This window comes from Dermacentor variabilis, chromosome 4 (assembly GCF_050947875.1).
Source record: "Dermacentor variabilis isolate Ectoservices chromosome 4, ASM5094787v1, whole genome shotgun sequence".
In the NCBI taxonomy this organism is placed as follows: Eukaryota; Metazoa; Arthropoda; class Arachnida; order Ixodida; family Ixodidae; genus Dermacentor; species Dermacentor variabilis.
The window spans coordinates 236,729,358-236,742,933 of record NC_134571.1 but is presented as its reverse complement, the minus strand read 5'-3'; the positions used below and the strand labels follow the sequence as shown (position 1 = coordinate 236,742,933).

Here is a 13,576-nt window from a genome sequence, read left to right as displayed (position 1 = left end):
AGCACTCAGCTCACTAGTACATTTCTGGCACGACAACGAGCACTCAGCTCACTAGTACATCTTGAGCACGACAACGAGCACACCCAGCAGCCGACAATCACTGCTTATAAGCTCTCTGCTCAACGTCATAGTTCGACGTCATTCAAGAATACCCGTCCTTTTGGAGGATAAGGGCTGTCATACAGGTGCCGCACACACACACAGGTGTAAAGGTCCGGAGCCGACGTCAGACGGGCTTCGTAGAACTCCTTCACTTGCAATGGCGACGAGGCTAGAGGTTGGCGGTTTCAGCACAAAGCCTGCTTCGTCGAACTCCTTCACTCGCAACGGCGACGAGGCTAGAGGTTGGCGGCGGCGTTCCGAGATGAGGTTACCACCGCTGGCGTAACTGGCTGGCAAACTTGCACTGCAGCTGGCCGTTCTTAACAATACACATGCTGCTTGGTATCCTACACCGGTGAGACAAGACTATCCGGAGAGGTCACGCTCAAGTGAACATGTTGCAATCCGTCGAGTGCCCACAGTGATGGTGGCGAGCGACTGTTGTTTTTTCTTGTCTGCTAGCCGGAAAGCCTATAAAACTCTGCCAGGCGAAAATCCACTCGGCCAAAGAAAAACGAACGCTCACTGAAGTGCGCCACGCTGTGGTCGGGGCCACACGAGAAAAACGCTTGCGCTTTGGCTTGCTCTGGCAGCCCGCGGGTAGCGAAAACAAAAAAAATTGAAGAGGCTCAATGTGTCCCCGCGAATAAAAGTCAAAGTAGAAAAATAAATAAGAATGTAGATATCTTTGCTGGCTTTAGTATCTTGACATGGATGCTTTGACGCAGGTAAAAGACATGTTGATATTCTTTTCTGTGACATGACGGCACAAATGAACCACCACAACGCTTCATCTCATGGGGCCTCACCATGTGCTTTGTCAACTTGTCTGATAGTGTGTTGATTTGGCTTGTCTCGTTGTATGGTCTGATGTACGACTTTAGAAAAGTCAATGCACCTTTTTCGTCAAATGTTTATAACAACATTAAACCCACAAACTTCCGGAATTTAAATCCCATGCTCCGTAGATTCTGTGGCCTCCGCGATATGCCACAACAAGCCTGCTTGCCATCAAAGTGCCCTTGAAACTTTGTGTTCGGTTGGGATTCCTCGCGTCATGTAACTTCCGGTGAATGGACATTGCTGCAAAATCCGGTACGAGATCGCAATTTTCACACTGAAATGTCTTTTCGATCTTGAAATAGACATTCTAGTCAAAATACCCAACGATTTTCGATGCCAAGGGTTGTTTTGGTCGGGGTGCATGACAGGATACAAAAATTTTGGGGGTGAGGGGCTGAAGTCCCATAAGCCTCCCCCCCCCCCCCTGGCTACGCCCCTGGTCCTCAACACCTCTCCAAAACGAAACTTGGGCTGCCTCGACCACCTCGTTCACCAGAGCAAACATCTAGCAGGTCATAATGCGCTACTTATCCTAGGTGACTTCAATGCCGCGCATGCCACGTGGGTCTACACCAGAGACATGCCCAGGCTGCTGCAATGGTTCCACGTAATATGATAAAATTATTTGGATAGAATGTGAATCTATGCAGTATGAAAATGTACATGCAGTGTGAAGACTAAAGATTCGACACAGTGTGGTACATATTTTGGGAGCTAAGAGTGCTAATGTGGAACATAGAACAAGAGTATACTGCACTGTGGTTGGTGACATTCTCTTGCACTGCAAGGGAATGCATGGTACACCAGAAGAATGATTCAAAAGGTTGTTGGTGGCATCGCTCTCAAATTGCCTATTTAAGGTGTCACTGAGTTGCAATAACTAGCTGAAGCTAGTTATTTGAAAAATAAATCATATTGTCTTTTGAATAATGTCAAAGCCTGCTTCATATATCTGTGAAAAGTCTGGAAACTTGTGCTGTCTGGTGGCGTTATTGTCCATTCAGGGGTTTTATTGCAAGAAAGTGTGAACAAGATCCTCAGCACTTGGATTGCTATCTTTTGCTACACATGGCAAAAGCCACAAAGCCTGAGCGTGTTTCTCATGCAGGTGCTGGTGGTGGATGTTGATCGGGGCACCTTGCTGTGTGAGGACGAGGACAACCGAGATGTGGTGCCTAAGAAGCTGCGGCACTCTCTTTGCACTGCACTCAGCCTGGCCAAGAACATGACTGGTGAGGGGCCAAAACGATCCCCTCTTCTCCTTGTAATACCTTCGGGCCTTGAAAGAATGGGAAATAAATCACTAAATAAATAGATAAAGGAAAAGTGGACAAACAAACAGTTTGCCATCTGTTGGAGCTGAATCTGCTGCAGCCTATTCGGCATGCCAGCATGCAATAATTCTGCATGAAATGATAAAACTACTATTTGGATAAAATGCAAATCCATTCACTATAAGAATGTATGTGCAGTGTGAAGAGTAAAAATGAGTTTTTAGATCCACTTTCATTTCTAATTGCCTTATTTCTGCATTTCAGCTAAAATTGTAGGTAATTTCTGCTTTAGTTTACTTAGATTTATTGTCTGTTGACTTCATGTAGTTGTGACAGTCAAGCTTCCCTGGCTCTTCATCACCACTGAGTATGGAAAATGTCACTCAGCAAAAGAGATACTACTGCCGTCTATGCTGAGAAAAAAGAAAAACACCATTTGGCATACTCTGCAAGTCTCAAGTCGTTCATAAACCCACAACGAAGTGGCTTTGTCATAAGCCAAAAAGTGACAATTGCTCATGACAAGTGTTAAATTCTGAGTGAAGTGCTGTTGTGGGTGCTTTCTCCATTCTTTTTTTCTGTGCATGCTTGAGCGCTTAAACAAACTGTATATTATGCTCATGACAAGTCGAGGTCATCAAGGTCTCTTGAGGGGTAATGGCGACAGCCATCATAGAGAGCATCATACATCAACAATACCACTGAGCAGATATTTAAAAAATTCTTTTATCTTCATTGCTTTTTGTTTGCAAAGTAGGTGTTTTAACCGCTGCATGACAGCAGCTGCTTTCTTTTCTTTATTACCAGACCTTGAAATCACATAAATGAACTGTAGAAGTGGTTTATTCGGGTTGTAGAGCAGCATCGACAAATGCAGCACCAGCAGGTAGGGCGCAGCCAAAGAGTGAACTGGGTACGAGCCATGCGATGGGGGGCTACCGGGCTTTTCAGCGCGCTGATCCTCTTCCTCACAATGACCCCTGGAATTGAAGAGTAGCCATCCTGGCGACCTAGGAAGAGGTGAGCGGATTGTAATACGGCTTGAGCCGGTCAATGTGCACAGTTACTCGCCTGCGACGACGGAGATCGGAAGATGGCAATACGGGTTCGACCACGTAATTAACTGGGGATCTTCGTGCAACCACGTGGTAGGGCCTGTGGTAGTTCGGAAGGAGCTTGGACAAAAAGCCAGGACCAGCAACAGGTGGGATCCAAAGCCACAACACGAGTGAGTCGATGTGGAAGGGGCGAGGGAGTGGGTTGAGGTCATTATGCTCTTTTTAGCGACACTGTTGAGCAGACTTCAAAGAACGAGCCAGTTGTCGGCATTTCTTGGTGTACTGAGCCACCGTAGAAAGAGGTGAGCATTCAGCAGGGTCCGGCCGGTACGGGAAAACCGTATGAATGGTGCTGGAGGGATGGCGGCCGTAAAGCAGAAAGAATGGTGAGAATCCGGTTGTAGGCTTGAGAGGCAGTGTTATATGCGCATATGACGAAACAGAAGTACAATATCCCAGTTCGAATGATCAAACGCAACATACATGGATAGCTTGTCACCAAGAGTTCTGTTGAAATGTTCTTTTAAGGCATTAGTGGGGAGGATAAGCAGTAGTGGTGTGGCAAATAATTTGGCATTCAGTAGGAGCTACTGTAGGACGTCCGAGAGGAATATGCGACTCCAATCGCTCAACAGTTCACAAGGTGTGCCATGGCGGAGAACAAAGTTGTTTAGAATGAACGAGGCCTCCTTCGATGATGCAGCAGGCAAGGCGACAGTTTCAGCATATCGTGTCAGATGATCTACGGTGACGACAATCCATCAGTTGCCAGTATAAATCAATATACTCGTATAAATCAATGGCGACACAGTCAAATGGGTGGGCTGGCCAAAAAAGTGGCTGGAGAGATGCGATGGAGGGATGTGGGACACATTTGCATCATTGGCAGGCAATGCAGGAGCGTAAATATTTGTGGATGAAGTTGTACATCCCAGGGCGATATTATTGTAGGCGAAGCCTATGATATTATTCACTGTGACCGCTCTGTGGTAACTCCACCATGACCACACTGCGAGTCAGAGTGAAAAGCGGAGCATCAATCTTTTCAAAAGTGGCGGGGCACTGCTAAGAGCCATGTGCAGCCATCATTGCAGTATTTGCAGTGATATAGAAGCTCGTCGCGGATAGTGAAATGCTGCACCTGTTGGTGTAACGCTCGAGGCACCGAAGCTGCCGGAGGATTTGATAAAACATAGTATATTATGATGATCCATGTGTCGTTTCGTTGCTCCGAGGCCATATCCAGGATGTCAAGTGGTGAGATATCATGACTGTAGGTAGAAGTACTCGCGTCCGAAGTAGCTGGGAAGCACGAGAGCGCATCGACGTTAGAGTCACAGTCCAGAGCGATAGACGACACGGATATCATATTACTGGATTCGGAGGGCCCACTGACCGAGCTGGCCTGATGGGTCTTTGAAGTTAGACAATGAGCAAAGAGCGTGATGATCCGTCACCACGTCAAAAGGTCGACCGTAGTGATATGGGCGAAATTTCTGAAGAGCCCATACGATGGCCAGGCACTCTTTTTCTGTTACTGAGTAATTGGCCTCAGGTTTTGTGAGGGCATGACTGGCATAAGCAGCCACGTATCCGGCATTAGTGTTCTTGCGTTGTGCGAGCACGGCACCAAAGCCGACACCACTGGCGTCAGTGTGAAGTTCTATCGGTGCGCTTGGATCAAAATGGCGCAAGATTGGCGGTAATGTAAGTAGGCAACGAAGAGTCATAAAGGCATCATTGGAGGCTTCCGAGCAAGTAGGAAGTTTATTGTTGCCTTGAAGAAGCTGGTTTAGGGGGTGCAATCACAGTAGAGAAATTGTGAACAAATTGTTGAAAACAGGAGCATATGCCAATGAAGTTGCGCAGTGCTTTCAAGTTAGTGGGCTTTGGGAATTTGGCTACGGCGCGAAGTTTAGCAGGATCAGGAAGAGTACCTTCTTTGTAGACAACATGACCTTATATAGTGGGTTTTGAAGCTGCAAGTAGGCATTTTTCAAGTTAAGCTACAGACCAGCATTCCGGAGACAGTTCAAAACTTGATGTGAACAGTGAAGATGGGTAGGAAAATCTGGGGAAAATACACTGTCATCGAAGTAGTAGAGATAAGTATGCCACTTCAGGCCGAGCCGGTTGCAATCCATCATACGTTAAAAGGTGGCGGCCGGGTTGCACAGACCGAGTGGCAGTACAGGGAACTCATACAAGCCGGTTGGTGTTAGAAACGCGGTTTTGGAACAGTCAGCATCAGCTATGGGCACCTGCCAGTAGCCAGAGCGGAAATCTGAGGAGGAATAAAACTCCACTCCTTGCAAACAGTCATGTGCGTTGTCAATACGTGGCAACGGGTATATACATCCTTTTGGGTAATCTTGTTAAGCCTTTGATAATCAATGCAAAATCGTATGGTGCTGTCTTCTTTTTTTTCGGCTAGGACAACTCGTGATGCCCAGGGACTGCTAGAAGGCTGGATAACAAGGCGTTTGAGCATATCATTCACCTGGTCATCGATAACACATCTTTCAGTCACCGATACTTGGTAGGGACGCTGTTGAATGAGTGCATGGCTCCCAGTGTCGATACTGTGAGAAACAGTCGTTGTGCAGCCGAGTGATGTTGCTTGTAGCAAGTAAAGGAGTTCATCACGCTGTGTCATCGTAAAGTCACTATCAATAGCTGGCGTGAAAGAATGCAGCAATGAATGTGGAGGCAATGCCTCGAGAGTGGCAAGGTACGTGGAGTCGTCCATCGTGTCAAATATTGAAGATGAGTGAGGTTTTTAGTGCACAAAAGGGACGAGAAACAGAGGCAAGACACTGTGTCCGCGTTTTGCCTCTGTCTCTCGTCTTTTTTCGTGCGCTAAAAACCTCAGTTATGGAATACCAACACGCCCTAACCTACGCTCCTTGAAGATGAGGCCAGTGGCAACGCTTTGCCAAGGCTTTCACAGCGGCGTAAAGTAATTTGTTTGGCTGATGAGTTTGACACGCACGTGAGAGAGGCACCAGTTTTGAACTTGAGGACGGAGAACGGCAGTGGTAGTGATCGGTGGCGAACTAAGAGTATGGCTGGTGCGAAGAGTACTGTGCCGTCATCTACAGGCACAGTACTCTTCGCAAACGGTGATTTTGTGACAAGGATCCTCGTGGTCAGTGATATCTGTCAAAAACAGAAATGCCTTGATTTTGGTGCAAGCGCAGTCGATGATCGCATGATGTGTGGAGAGAAAGTCCCAACCTAATATGGGTAACTGGGTAGGAGCCACGCAATGGCAGTCACGCTTTCTAGCGTATCAATCTTCTTCCTCACAGAACATGGATGTACAGGTTTCCAGAGGTGGCGTAGAAATCAGGTTAGTACTGGAAAGCTACCAACTTAGACTGGCATTGCAGGAGGATATGTTGTTGGTGCTTGCTTAAAATGAAGTGCAACCATGATGAAAGATACGTGCCTGCGATGGTTTCATTGTGGTTGTGGCATTGCACTGCATTGTGTCCCTTGAGGGGCGCCATCATCCTTAAGTCTAGCAGTGCTATTGGAGGAATTAGAGGGCAGTAAAGAGGATATAATAGGGCTCAGTGAAGTTAGGAGAACAAAAGAAGCATATACAGTGCAAAAGTGGGCACGTCCTGTGCTACCGGGGCTTAGCGAAGAGACGAGAACTAAGAGTCGAATTCCTGATTAATAAGGATATAGCTGGTAACATACAGGAATTCTATAGCAATAATGAGAGGGCGGCAGGTCTTGTTGTGAAACTTAATAAGTTCAAATTGAAAGTCGTACAGGTCTACGCCCCTACATCCAGTCATGATGACCAGGAAGTTGAAAGCTTCTATGAAGATGTGGAATCGGTGATGGGTGAAATCAAAACAAAATACACTATACTGATGGGCGACTTCAATGCCAGGGTAGGCAAGAAGCAGGCTGGAGACAAGTCAGTGGTGGAATATGGCATAGGCTCTAGGAATAGCAGGGGAGAGTTATTAGTAGAGTTTACAGAACAGAATAATATGCGAATAATGAATACCTTCTTCCGTAAGCGCGATAGCCGAAAGTGGACATGGAGGAGTCCGAATGGCGAAACTGGAACTGAAATAGACTTTATACTCTGCGCTAACCCTGGCATCATACAAGATGTGGACGTGCTCGGCAAGGTGCGCTTCAGTGACCATAGGATGGTAAGAACTCGAATTAGCCTAGACTTGAGGAGGTGATGGAAGAAACTGGTACATAAGAAGCCGATCAACGAGTTAGCGGTGAGAGGGAAAATAGAGGAATTCCAGATCAAGCTACAGAACAGGTATTCGGCTTTAACTCAGGAAGAGGACCTTAGTGTTGAAGCAATGAACGACAATCTTGTGGGCATCATTAAGGAGTGTGCAATAGAAGTTGGTGGTAACTCCTTAGACAGGATACCAGTAAGCTATCGCAGGAGACGAAAGGTCTGATCAAGAAACGCCAATGCGAGAAAGCCTCTAACTCTACACCTAGAACATAACTGGCAGAATTTTCCAAGTTAATCAACAAGCGTAAGACAGCTGACATAAGGAAGTATAATATGGATAGAATTGAACATGATCTCAGGAACAGAGGAAGCAAAGCAGTGAAGAAGAAACTAGGAAGCATATTTAGCGCCAGCAAACAAGGACGGAAGGGAGACGACAACACAATGCGCTAACTTCAACAACTTGATTTTCAGGAAATACACCTATATAACCCATGCACAGTGGCGCCACCTCTATTCTCTATTCGCCACCTCTCTATTCCGCCAGCTCAGGCTATCTGGCGAAATAGAGACACGTGTGTTAGTGCCTCTTCAATCTACCTGTTAGATAAGGAGACGGCTTTTTTGGATGGGTAAAATTTGGATAAGGTGGCGCCACTGTGCATGGGTTATATAGGTGTATTTCCTGAATATCAAGTTGTTGAAGTTAGCGCATTGTGTTGTCGTCTCCCTTCCGTCCTTGTTTGCTGGCGCTAAATATGCTTTCAATTTACCAACACGCCCAACAAATGGGAAGAAACTAGGAATAGGCAAGAATCTGATGTATACGTTAAGAGACGAAGCCGGCAATATTGACACGTGTACTTGTTTGTCTTTATCGGGCGACACGTTTCACCGCCTAACAAATGTTGTCGCACAGCGCGGGACATGCCTGTATGTATCCGAAGTTTCTGGAAAGTTATCGATGCTTCTATCTGCTGTCTGTTGTCACTCAACCTTGTGTTATCTGATTTCATCGCGTGACGCATATGGTGTAAAACTTTGTGGAAGGCACGTGGGTCCCAACGAATAGTCTGGAACATTCGACGACTGCTGTATAAAAGCCGACGCGCTTGACCCGCTGATCAGATTTTCAGCGATCGCGGACCGTGTTCGCCGCTATCGTTGTGCTATAAGTGTAGCCTCTTTTTGTGGGCACAGGATCACCCAATAAAAGTTAACTTTGTCTTTCACAGTATTGCTACTGTGTTCTTCAACGTCACCACCACGTGACAATATCATTCCTTATTTGGATGAGATAGTTCAAGTGGCTGAGGAGTTCTATAGGGATTTATACAGTGCCAGTGGCACCCACGACGATAATGGAAGACAGAATATTCTAGACGAATGTGAAATCCCACAAGTAATGCTGGAAGAAGCAAAGAAAGCCTTGGGAGCTATGTAAAGGGGTAAGGCAGCTGGGGAGGATCAGGTAAGAGCGGATTTGTTGAAGGATGGCGGAGAGATTGTTCTAAAGAAACTGGCCACCCTGTATACGCAATGCCTCATGACTTCGAGCGTACCGGAATCTTGGAAGAACGCTAACATAATCGTAATCCGTAAGAAAGGGGACGCCAAAGACTTGAAAAATTAGACCGATCAGCTTACTGTCCGTTGCCTACAAAGTATTTACTAAGGTAATCGCAAATAGAATGAGGAACACCTTAGACTTCTGTCAACCAAAGGACCAAGCAGGATTTCATAAAGGTTACTCAAGAATAGACCATATTCACACTATCAATCAGATGATAGAGAAATGTACAGAATATAACCAACCCTTATATATAGCTTTCATTGATTAGGAGAAACCGTTTGATTGAGTTGAAACCTCAGCAGTCATGGAGGCATTACGGAATAAGGGTGTAGACGAGCCGTACAAAAATATTGAAAGATATCTATCGCGGCTCCACTGCTACCGTAGTCCTCCATAAAGAAAGCAACAAAATCCCAAAAAAGAAAAGCAACAGGCAGGGAGATATGATCTCTCCTATGCTATTCACAGCGTGTTTACAGGAGGTATTCAGAGACCTGTATTGGGAAGAATTGGGGATAAGAGTTAATGGAGAATGCCTTAGTAACTTGTGATTCGCTGATGATATTCCCTTGCTTAGTAACTCAGGGGACCAATTACAATGCATGCTCACTGACCTGCAGAGGCAAAGCAGAAGGGTGGGTCTAAAAATTTATCTGCAGAAAACTAAAGTAATGTTTAACAGTCTTGGAAGAGAACAGCAGTTTACAATAGGTAGCGAGGCACTGGAAGTGGTAAGGGAATACATCTACTTAGGACAGGTAGTGACCGCGGACCCGGATCATGAGACTGAAATAATCAGAAGAATAAGAATGGGCTGGGGTGCGTTTGGCAGGCATTCTCAGATCACGAACAGAAGGTTGCCATTATCGCTCAAGAGAAAAGTGTATAACAGCTGTGTCTTACCAGTACTCATGTACGGGGCAGAAACCTGGAGGCTAACGAAAAGGGTTCTACTTAATTGAGGACGATGCAGTGAGCTACGGAAAGAAGAATGATGGGTGTAACGTTAAGGGATAAGAAAAGAGCAGGTTGTGTGTGGGAACAAACGTGAGTTAATGACATCTTAGTTGAAATCAAGAAAAAGAAATGGGGGGCATGGGCAGGATATGTAATGAGGAGGGAAGATAACCGATGGTAATAAAGGGTTACGAACTGAATTCCAAGGGAAGGGAAGCGTAGCAGGGGGGGCAGAAAGTTAGGTGGGCAGATGAGATGAAGTTTGCAGGGACAACATCGCCAGGATTAGTACATGACCGAGGTAGTTGGAGAAGCGTGGGAGAGGCCTTTGCCCTGCAGTGAGTGTAACGAGGCTGATAATGATGATTATAATCATCATCATCCTCTTTAAGAGTTGTCAATGAACTGTGAAATGACTTTCCTTGAAATACATACAAGCAAGTCACTTGTTTGGATCACAATGCTACGCAGTCATACATAGTGAAGGCAGGCTGAAGGACATGTTAGATAGGACTTCATTATCGTTATTGATTGGTAGGTATGTTATGAAATAAATTTTTTTTTAAATTGTTCTTTATATTTCTTCCCAAAAGCATATGTCTTCCCAACAGTGATGAAGAACGTCAGGAATTTCTTCTGGTTTTTTGCAAAAAATGCTGTGCAGTGGCCATGGTGCTAGAAATGTGAAGCATTGATTGTGATAGTGAAATATAGGACAGCTAGACACAGTACGGTTAGTAGTTTTATGAGCTGTATAATCTGCTGTAAACATTCACCTGCTAAATAAATTAACGTGCACAGTGTCGCACGTGAACAGGCAAACATGAACGCATCTCACTCGTTCGCAGACACTCGCTGGCATGGTGCTGAACGGCCAGCAGTGGCGAACGAAGTCGGCTAGCCTTTTAAGTCCACCGTAGATTATTACCGCCAAGGAAGGATGCGCACGGCCATGCTCAACCGAGTCATGCACAGAAGCAAAATATCGTGCTACCCTACTTTATGAAGGAAAATAGGTGGAAGGCGGGAGATGGAAATTCAAGACGATGAACAAAACAACAAAAAGGTAAAAGCGGCTAGCCAACGTTTTGACAACTGGACTTGTCTTCTTCAAGGCGACATATCCTTTCCTCGGCACAGTGTTATAGGTAGGATTCCTCGGAAGATAAAGGAACAAGGTAAGCGTCCTTTGCTTTCCTTCTCACACGTAGCATTAATTGGAGAATAGAAGAGCCCTACCCATATATACTGTGCTAAGGAAAGCATATGTCGCCTTGAAAAAGACAAGTCCACTTGCCCAAACGTTGTCTCCCGCTTTTACCTTGTTCTCATTTTGCTCACCTACTGTACGAGATGGCTTTTAAACACAGCTTAAGTTTTATTTTCCTAAAAAAATACACATTTCTGGTAGGGATACCTGGGCAAAAAGCTGTTTTTGGACAGCTTGACTGGGCACAGGCAACCTGGAAGCTTTTAGTAGTGGTGACGTTCAGGGGATGAAACAGATTAATCATAAAACATAGCCATTAACAGCACATACAGGTGACATGCACATATTCTTGCACATATACTCACATATATACTAACTCACACATACATATTTACACAAACTGATTACACTTCAATAGCTCACACATATAGCTACGGTAAAAATTTATAAGATATCCATTTCCAATAATAATGTGGGTTTCAAATTGGTTTATTTATTTATTTATCGATTTACTTTATTACCCACAGCGCCTTAACAGGCATTACAGTGGGGGGGGGGAGGGATATACACAAAAAAGATATAGAAATACATACAGTGTCAGTCACACAACTAATAAAAATGACCACTAATCACAATCAGTCACAAAATACACATGTCATTGGCACAAACTTAAACGCGGTTATGCTAACATAGAAAAGAAAACATCATTAGACATAACAGAGGCAATGTTTGATGGCAATTGGTTCCATTCGCAGATTGTTCTAGGAAAGAAAGACAATCGAAGTAAATCAGTCTTGCATGTGATTTCCCCTACCTTGAACATGTGATCAACTCTGTCTGAGACATAGTGAGGTGCAAGCAAATATTTTGTATTTTTAATCCCGACACGACCATGGTAAATAGCCTGAAAGAATTGCAATCGCAACTTGCGTCGACGATTATCTAAATGCTCCCAATCCAATTTTTCTTTTATACTTTCCACCCCAATAGTCCTGCGGTAATTGCCTGACACAAACCAGGCACCCAAATTTTGAATCCTTTCTTTTTTTTAGTCCATGTCCCGGGATGAGCAAGAGTTCAAGCAACACGGTGTGCTTGTAGCACACTAGTCAAACGTGGAGTTGCCCATCTGTGTCACTGTCAAAAAAATAAATCATGTTCCTATCGCGGTAGCGGCCTATGGTGAATGATTTTGCCAAAAAGAAATCTATGTGCAACAGTGGCTTCTTTCTGCCAGTTGTACAATGGTATATATGCGGTAGCTATATGCAATGAAAATTCGGTTGTCAGTAGCACTGTGTCTTCGTTGCCTTCTCCTCTTGCCCTCGCGTTTTCTTGCGTTTTGCCTCAAGTTGGAAGGATGTTGTTGTTTTGGTCTCAAATGTTTGCAAGCCACGTCACATTGATTTCAGATGTCGTGGGGTGCTGCACATTGAAGTTTACTGGCCACACATATTTTGAAATTGAATTTAAATGAGTTTCAAGCTACACTCGCTCTTGATATTGTTAGGCTGAAGAGAACTAAGAATCTGACACGAATTAGAGGAAGAAGACTCTGGCTGTTGCCTGAGCACCATATATATCGCTTGTAAATATACATTATTCTACGCTCGTGGGCCTGCTTTCTTCCTGCAAGATCTTGGTGGCTGTGTGGAGTACAATCACGAAACTTCAGAGCGAATGTCGTCTACCTGTTACCACAACGGCAGATCAACCGACACAACTGACAACTCCAGGGTCTGTGCCAATGGTCATCCTCACTCACCTGCAGGACCCGAGGACATTTTGTGGCACGGACAATTCCGACGTTGAGGACTGGCTTGCGATGTATGAGCGAGCGCGCGACAACAACAGGTGGGATCCAACATTGATGTTAGCAAACCTGTAATTCTATCTGAGAGGAAGTGCGAAGCAATAGTTTTTCAACAAAAATTTGTATATAGCATGTGCAGGGGTCCCCGTCGCTGCCCTCTAAAGTTTTAACATGTACCAAGTTTGCAGCCTACAACCTCTGTGGGCATCACACTTACGCCTCCATTGTTTGCTTGTAAACAGCATGCGAGACACCACGAGTGTGTGTTGTGGCTGACATTGCCAAAACCTGCCTGGTGCACACAGTAAATAACCTGTAAGCGGCACCATGGCAGGCTGATTCATTAGCGACAGAGCGCTCCCATAATAAGCAGGTGCGGCATTACGGAGGTGCTACTTCACTGCCTGCTCCCCCATCCCCCACATGCAATGGATCCTGAACCTCCTTTGGCAACATCGCATGCGTCACACTGTGCCTTTCTAAAAGCTTCTCTGAGTCATTTCCTGAATTGTTTATTTAGT

General features: G+C 45.1%; 1 protein-coding gene across 11 annotated transcripts in view; it reads left to right on the top strand.

The window, feature by feature from the left end:
* LOC142580219 (DENN domain-containing protein 2D-like) overlaps positions 1–13,576 on the top strand; it is a 674,834-nt gene that overhangs the window by 489,854 nt on the left and 171,404 nt on the right. For all 11 annotated transcript variants that reach the window (XR_012827652.1, XM_075691126.1, XM_075691127.1 and 8 more), the window contains one exon: positions 2,054–2,177. Coding sequence is in view for 10 of the 11 variants with exons in the window: in XM_075691126.1 (XP_075547241.1) it covers positions 2,054–2,177 (124 nt within the window). In the remaining variant the exon portion in view is untranslated. The remainder of the gene's footprint in view (positions 1–2,053; positions 2,178–13,576) is intronic.